Source organism: Chrysochloris asiatica, unplaced genomic scaffold (genome assembly GCF_000296735.1).
Source record: "Chrysochloris asiatica unplaced genomic scaffold, ChrAsi1.0 scaffold00001, whole genome shotgun sequence".
Lineage (NCBI taxonomy): Eukaryota > Metazoa > Chordata > Mammalia > Afrosoricida > Chrysochloridae > Chrysochloris > Chrysochloris asiatica.
Genome location: NW_006408519.1, coordinates 51,813,443 through 51,822,445, shown reverse-complemented (window position 1 = coordinate 51,822,445; position 9,003 = coordinate 51,813,443). Strand labels below are relative to the sequence as shown.

The following is a 9,003-nucleotide window of genomic DNA, read 5'->3' as shown; positions in this document are numbered from 1 at the left end:
TAAGTTTGCTGGGACTGGCTCCCGGCACATTTTTTACTATTTCCAATTTTCCTAGATTCATGTTAAGTTCCACGTTCCAATTATTAATGGATTTTTATAGATGTGTCTCTTCATTTTGAGTTGAGCCCAATCAGCAAATGAATGTCCTGAGGCCTTTACTTCCTTCATGTCATCACAGTTAACTCTACTTTGAGTGGCAGCTCTTCCCGAGTTGCATTTTGAGTGCCTTCCAACCTAAGGGGCTCATCATGTGGCACTATATCTGACAGTATTCTGGTACTCTTCATGGTGTTTCAGTATTCAATAATCTGGTGCTGACAGTGTTCCACTGCTGTTCATAAGGTTTTCAGTGACTAAATATTTGGAAATAGTCCATCTCGCCTTCCTAGTTTGTCTTCATCTGGAAGCTCAACTAAAATCTGTCCACTGTGGATGACCCTTAAGGTTTTTATTAGAATGTATGGTATTTATATAATTTATAATAATGGCATAGCTTTCACCATCATAGTAACATACAAGCCACCACAGTACAACAAAGTGACAGATGAGATGTAGACACCAGGTATAATAAATTGATATTCTCCAGTACCTGGTTTCTTAACCAGAAGGATGGGGGAGTTGTAAATGTATACTACATTTACTTATATACTTTAATAGGGTGAGTTGCATGGTATCTGAATTATATAGTTCAATTGTTGCTGTTGAGTCGACTTCGACTCATAGCCATTCTGTACAAGGTTCCCAAGGAGCAGCTGGTGGGTTTTCAGACCCTGTGCTTCCCTGTCAGGGTCTGATCCTACAGCTACATATAAGGAGTCCAGGTGAATCTGCCTTAATATGCACCCATACACGCAAAGAATCAAAGTACTGATGCATTATACAATATGCATTATGAAATATGTCAGACAAAAAAATGGAATAAAGTGTGATTCTATTTCTATGAAATATGAAACAGGAAAATCAGTGAACAGAGGAAGAAAGCCAACTACTGGTGGCCAGGGTCTGTAGGAGGGGTGAATGGGAAATGACTTCCACGTGGCTGTGGACTTCTTTGTGGAGTGAGGCAAATGTTCAGGTATTAGTTAGCAGTGATGGATGCACATTGTGAACACTTTAAAAACTAAAGACTGGGGTTTTAACTCTTTAAAATAGGCTAAATTATTTATCACGATGATTTTTAAAATCTGGTAATTGAATTGTTACAATAGGCAGAAGAAACATAGAGGGCCTGATTCCAGGTTCCACCCATGGTAGTGTCGCAATACCAACAAGGCATATGCTCAGAGTGAGTGTGGCAACCCCAGCTCTCCCTACCATTGCAAGTCAGTCATCAGCTGGCTTCAGGCCCCTTCACCCTGTGGCTTGTGTGAAGCCAAAGCCACTGATGAGAGACTAGTAGAGTGCCTGTAAAACATCATTAACACACAGAGGGACATAGGACATTGTCTCCAGGACTGGTTCTGCAGATCCATGTGGCAAGCACTCTCTCTGCGACCCTTGCTCCTTGACCCAAAAGCCTATGTAATCTTAGGGGCTTAAGGTAAAGGACTGAGCCAGAGATGGGAATCTCTCCTCCAGCTGACCTAGAGCCACATCCTCTAACAGCTCTGGTTTTGAGAAATGATCTTTTTAAGGCTAAGGTGGCAGGGTTACTGGTAACTAGCACAACAAATATTTAATTCACAATATCTCAAGGAGAAGCAGCAGTTCAAAATTAAGGTCACAAAGTAACCCCAAGTATGTAGCAAGATTCAGACAGAAGACTAGGTCTGTGCAGACTCCTCTGAGGATGTCGGAGGATGTGCTGGCAAACCAAAGACTATACAAGTTCTCCACAAACCATTCCTTTCTTTATTAACTCGTAAAGTAAACCATCAATGGGGAAATCTCCCAGCAGTGGCCCAGTGGATCAGTGTCACTGATTTTTAGGAGAGCAACAGAGTGTGCACTGAAAAAGAGGGGGCAAGAACCAGCTCCCTAGAAGGGGTCCTCAAGTCAACGCATTGTTGATAATGATGGAGACAAGGCTCAGAAACAGGGTTGATTCGCCTAAAGGCACGGTTCCTTCTGGAAGATTCTCCTCAATTGGTTGGAATGGGAGCATGTCCCTCTCCACATTAGTAGGTCCTCCAAAATTGCACCGATTAACTCCACAACAATGAACATAATAGAAATTGTTTTTTCTGGTGATTTTTCTTGGTGCTTCAGGGGGCTGTTGAGATGCATATGTAAATGTGCAGTTGAATGCACAGCCCTTGTAAACAAGGAGATTACGAAGGTTCAAACCTAAAAATGAAAGAAGAGATAAATATCCCTGATTCCACAGCCTAAAAACTACTGCCTACAAAGCATTTAAACCTCCCATGAAGCATGAAGCTCCACATTCACATTCTGTATTCCCAAGTGTTACAATGTTGCCTAGAATTCTTGTCCAAGCCCACTAGAGAGTCTGGTTACTCCAAAAACAAATCCCCTGGAAACAATTTTCTTCCTCTGCTGCCATCTTTGTGTCTGTCTCTGGTCCTTCCCAAAAGTGTGATGAATTGGAGTTCCAGTTTTGGCAGGCAGCAAAGATAGCCAGCTAAGAAAGGCTCCGTGGGGGAGGGATTGAAAACCCAGAGAAGCTCCGCTCACGCAACACCACCAGAGCTCTGGATCTAGCATAAGATATAGGGTGTCAGTTTATCACATGTGCAAGTGAAAAATCACAATATAAAGGAAAATACTGCGAGTTAGGAAATGCTTGAGATGGGACTCCCTCTGCGGCCACCCACCTGGGCAGAGTTCAGAGGGTGGGGTTACAGCCAGACCAGCAGAGGCAACTGGTGCTAAAAATGGCACAAGTGACATTTGCAAAAGGAGGCACAGGAAATTCTACACATTTTTTCCTCCTTTTCTCTGTCGCACCTTCTTTGTCCAGCCTGGACACCTTCAGGTGGGTGGGTGCATACATCTCCCTTACCCCCCCAAAAAAGGAAGTCCAACTCTGATCCCATAGTTTTCCCATGGCACAGAGAGAAAGAGCTTGGTGGCTGTTTATGATGTCAGCCTGTGGGTCCCAGCCATAAAGATAACTTGTGTGGGACCCTTCACTATACAGCAAGAACAATCTGTAAAACCCCAGCATAAAAGAATGCAACTATCTTGAGAACTATGCTGTGCACATGCAGATACCTAACTGACCTTCAGAGACAAAAACAGTAGACAATCTTTCTCCAATTAACTTCTCAACATCTATCTGCATACCTCTATGTTGGCGACTAGAGGAAGGGCCTGAGCGAGTGGATACCCCACCCACTACTGGAAGCTTCTATGGTGCACACACACACTGCCTGTGTAGTAAGGCAACTGAACAATCGGCCACAGTTTTATTTTTGTTTCAAAGTGGTGGTTTTTGTCTCTTCTTTTATATTGCTTCTGCTTTTGGTCCTTTTGATCATACATTTGTCCTGGAGGTGGGAGCTTTTTCTCCTTTTTACCCAAGAAGAGACAGCAATCGTGGCCATATAGCCAAACTATAAGCATACCCCATAATATTGCACTATTAAGGCAAGAGCAATAACATGCAAAAAAAGGAAGCCTATCACCTGATCATATCCACCAGGACACACCCAGTGAGAGGAACGGAGAATGGGACCTTACCCCAAGAGGCAGTGATATCAGGTATGAAGACAGAGAAGATGACATGGACAGAAGGAGCAACTTGGGGCACTGAACTCAGAGAAGGAGAGGAGCTGTGTGCTGATGGCCAGGGGGTGGGCCTATTGGGTGTACCCTTTGGTTGTTTGATGACGCATGGAGGGGATTGTAATCATTACAATGAAACAGATGAGTGTAGGGCTGATGTTCTCCCATGTGAACCTCACAATAAAAACTTAAAAAAAAAAAAAAAGTATGATGAATTATGGCCTCTTGTGGTGGTGAAGGATAAGCAATAGCCCTCAAAGTCAGTTTGAACCCCAAGGTCGGCGGTTCAGACTCACCAGCAGCTCCTCAGAAACCCTATACAAGCATGCTATGACTTGGAACCAACTTGACAGCACTTAACAACAAGAAACCCAGAATCTATGTTTTCTTGTAAAAGACACAAAGAGAAGCAGAAGATAAGAATACAAAGAGGGTAGAATGATGCATCTACAATTTAAGAAACCACAAGGATTTCAGGCAACCTCCAGAGCTTGGGATGGATTCTCCCTGTGATCCTCCTGAGTGACAGCAGTCCTGCTGACACTAAGAACTCAGACTTCTGGCACCTAGAATGGGAGAAGAGATAGTTCTGTGGTTTCCAGCTACCAGCTATTGGTGACTTGCTATGGGAGACCTGGTGCAAAACGGTGGAAGCCAAACATGTCTGACTGCAGGGGGAGAATGACCAAGATCAGCCCAAAGCAACTTGCATGTGGTAGCAGTGAGACATAGCTCTCCCCGGCAACCCTTCTTACCAATTCTGACACTGGTCACTCTGATGGCACTCTTCTGAGTTCTGTAATACACTGCAATGGCCTTACAGAACTCACAGACCATACTTATAGGTCACAGGGTTATTAAAGATAAAGACAATGGCCTTACAGAACTCACGGGCCATACTTACAGGTCACAGGTTTATTAAAGATAAAGACAATGAAGAGATGGGCACAGAATCGAAGGGGGAGGAGACTACACAAAGAGCTGGCACCAACAGTCTCTTCTAAATCAGGTCTAGCCTGCCCAGGACAGGTACCCACTAGGAAAAATAGCTGACCAGACGTAAGGGGAAGGAAAGAGAAAGAAAACAGCTGGTGATAGATTAGAGAGGCAAAGAGAGAACATCATGAAATTTCTCAGGTGGCTGTGATGGTAAGAGTCTACTAAATGGTGTTAAGGAATTACTTATTTGCCCACAGTTGTGTCATCGCTTTAAAAGAAAAAAGGTTTTATTATTTACTTTTTATTGTCTTTTATTGTTTGTTTGTTTTTTTCTGGGTTCCAGGACTTTCATTTTTATTCTTGCTTTTTTGATCCTTATATCTTCTGCGATTGCTTTCTCTCCTTGCCTTGACTGCCAGTAGACAGAAACAGTGGCCATACAGTCAAGTTCACCCACACCCACTAAAACTTCATCAACTGGCCAAAAGCCAATTCCAGCTGCTATAACGAGAGCAGCCAGCATTCAAACCAACAACTGCTAAAAAAGAGTCTGAACTGAACCGTATGAACAGTGAACAGAATCGCACTTACCAGGTGACAAAGACTGCTTAAGAATACACCAACATTCAGTCATCAAATTAGTACAAATACACCACCACAATGCTTAAAATGCAGAAGAAAATTTCTACTCATGTGCAGAAACAATACAGAGTTTTGTTTGTATGTACCAAGAGCAAGAGCTAGAAATTGTTTCTGAGAGAAGACGACAATCTGGTACTACCTGAAAAAGAATTCAAAAGAATGTTCCATATAAAGGCCGAGGAAAATAAAGATGTCAGGAAAGCACTACAGGAACAATCAAACAAAATAGAGACAATACAAAGCATGCAAACAGAAGTCCAGATGATGTATACTAAAACAGCAGAAATGGACAATACACTGAAAGGGCAAAGCAGAGGAACTGAACTAATGGAATACAGACTTATGGAGCCTGAACACAAATCCCTCAATGCTAAGAAGAGCAAGCAGGGGGAAAAACAAAAAAACAAATGAAATATCTGATGGAAGCCTAAAATTCATGTGGAACAAAATGAAAAGGAATAACCTACAGGAATTCCAGAACAGGAAAAGAAAATGAAAACCACAGAAAAGAAAGCTGAAGAGCTGCTGGAAAAAAATTTCCCTAATATCTTCAAAGATAAGAAGGTAAGCATTCAAGAAGCTGAACAAACCTTACATAGTATAGACCCCAGAAGAAAAACATGAAAATATATCCTAAAAAAACTAAAATAAGCTAGGGGAAAAGAAATGTTACCTACAAAGGGAAACCAGTAAGATTAAGCATTGATTTTTTCAGCAGAAACCATACAGGCAAGAAAATGGGGAGACACATACAAAATTCTGAAAGGAAAACAAACAAACAAAACTGCCAACCAAGAATCATATACCCATTAGAGCTGTCCATCAAATATGACTGTGAAATTAGAAAATTTGAGCATAAATAGAAATTAAGTGATGTTGTAAAAGCCAAGCCAGTGTTTCAAAGCATACTAAAGGAGCTCTTTGTCTGAGAACCAACAAGAGCAGACAATAACTCAGTCCAGATATGGAAGAGTCCATAGCAGAACAAAATTGCAACTGAAAATAGGGGATCTGAGATGTCAGTCTATGATCAGGACAACTACAAAGAGAAGAAAGGGAAAATTATAGTTATTGAGATCCTGTTGGTGAAGCAATCAGGTAGATTTCATGGTAAAACAGAGTGCTTTAAAATTTGGAAAGAATTAATAAGGCACAGAGTAACCTCAAAGAAACTTAATACATTTCCACAACAAATCAAGAAAAGGTAAATCCAAGATGATTTTGGAAATGTTAAAAAGATCAAGAAATTAATAAAAAACAGCACAAAAATAAACTCAGCACAGGAAAGCATGTAGAACAAAGACACCAGCAGCACCAGACACACAAACAGCAAAATGACAACAATTAATCCATACCTATTGATAATCACACTGAGTGTGAATTAAAGGCACCAGTCAAGAGACAGAGAGTAACAGAATGAATGGCTACGAAAGCACGATCTTTCAATATGGTGTCTACAAGAGACACACCTCACACACAAAGCCAAAAATGGATTAAAAATTAAAGAATGGAAAAAATATATCAAGCTATTTGCAATAAAAAATGAAGAGTGGTGATGTTAATCTCTAATCCAATGAACTTTAAGATAAAAACCAGTATAATAGACAAACAGGGACATTATCTCATGATTAAAGGTCAAGTGAACAAGAAGACATAACTAATGTCTATGCTCCTAATCAAACAGTCTAAAAATACATAAACTAAACTCTAATAGAACCTTTTGAAGAAATTGACAACTCTACACAATAGTAGGAGATTTTAATATGCCACTTTCAGAAACAGAACAACCAGAAAGTAACTCAACAAAGACACAGGGAACTAAACAACACAATCACTCAACTTGAGCTCATAGATCTGCACAAAGGATTCAACCAAACAATAGCAGAATGCACACTGTCTTCCAATGCCAATGTAAGAGTCTCAAGAATAGACAATGAGTTACGCCTCAAAGCAGTTCTCAATAAATTTAAAAACATCAAAATACTGTCAAGCATCTTTTCAGATCACAATGCTATAAAATTAGAAATCAGAACTAGGAAGATAAAGGAAATAGAATCAAATGCATGGAAACTGAATAACACCCTGCTTAAAAGCTACTGGGTAGTAGAACAAATAAAAAATGAAATGACAAAATTCCTAAAAACACAACATATCAAAATCTTTGGGAGACAGTAAAAGCAGTGCTTAGTGGGCAACTTATAGCAATAAATGCAGACATCCAAAAAAGAAAACAAAAACAAACGGAGAGAAATAATAAAGGTAAGAGGAGAAATAAATGAAATAGAAAACAGAAGAAATAATACAAAGACAAGAAGCTGGGTCTTTGAAAGGATTAATAAAATCGACAAACCACTGGCAAATCTAACAAAAGAAAAGTGGGAGAAGATGCAAAAACACATGTAAGAAACCACCACATGGGTGGCATCACAAGAAAATCAATGGAAATAAAAAGGACAGTAACAGAATATGGTGAAGAGCTGTACTCCAATAAATGTGAAAGTCTAGAGGACGTGGATACAGCTTTAGAATAATACAGCACACCTAAACTTACACAGAGTGAGGCAGAAATCTTGAACAGAACTATAACAGAAGAAAAAATTGATCAAGTCATCAAAAAACTCCAAACAAAAAAAGTCCAGGCCCAGATGGCTTTGCTGGGAAATTTTACCAACCATTCAGAGAAGAGCTGACAGCGATTTTATTCAAACTATTCCAGAACATAGATAAGGATGGAAAACTTCCTAATAGATTTTATGAAGCAAGCATAACCTGCATACCAAAACCAGGCAAGGACCTAACTAAAAACAAAATTACAGCCCAATATCCCTCACGAATATACATGTAAAAATTCTCAATCCTGGCCAACAGAATTCAACAACGTATCAAAAAAGTAACACATCCAGATCAAGTGGGATTCCTATCAGGGATGCAAGGATTGTCAATATTAGAAAAACAATCAATGTAATCCACCATAAAAATTAAAAAAAGGAAAAGAACCTCATGATGAAATTAATTGATGCAGAAAAGGCATTTGACAAAATCCAACACCCATTTCTTGATAAAAACAGTCAACAAAGTAGGAATTGAAGGAAAATTCCTCAACATAATTAAGAGCATATACACAAAACCAACAGCCAACATCAAATGGAGAGAAACTGAAAGCATTCTCTTTGTGAACAGGAACCAGACAAGGATGCCCTTTATCACCATTCCTACTCAATATTGTGTTGGAAGTCTTAGCCAAAGCTACAAGGCAAGATAGGGAAATTCAAAGGCATCCAAATTGACAAAGAAGAAGTAAAACTCTATTTGCAAATGATATGATCCTACCAATACATAAAAAATCCCAAACTTTGGGGAAAAAATGATTTAAACTCATTGGAAAATTCAGCAAATTGGCAGGGTACAAGATGAATACATAAAAATCAGTCAGATTCCTTTAAAGTAATAAAGAAAGCTCTGAAAAGGAAATTAGGAAAACAATACCATTTATAATAGCCATCCAAAGAATGAAATACTTAAGAGTAAATCTAGCCAGAGAAACAAAAGGCTTATACAAAGAAAATTATTAAAAAAAAATGTACCACAAAGAAAGCACAAGAGATTTACAAAAAATGGAAGAATGTACGATTTTCATGGATTGTTGCTGTTGTTGTCAGGTGCCATTGAGTCAGAACCGACTCATAGCAACCCCATGCACAGCAGAACGAAACAATGTCTGATCCTGGGCCAACC

At 39.6% G+C, this 9,003-nt stretch overlaps 1 protein-coding gene across 1 annotated transcript in view; it reads right to left on the bottom strand.

The window, feature by feature from the left end:
- Window positions 1-1,990: 1,990 nt before the first annotated feature.
- Window positions 1,991-9,003, bottom strand: part of GML (glycosylphosphatidylinositol anchored molecule like) — a 13,908-nt gene continuing 6,895 nt past the window's right edge. Inside the window, exon 3 of the mRNA XM_006830857.1 lies at window positions 1,991-2,286. Within this exon, the coding sequence (XP_006830920.1) occupies window positions 1,991-2,286 (296 nt within the window). The remainder of the gene's footprint in view (window positions 2,287-9,003) is intronic.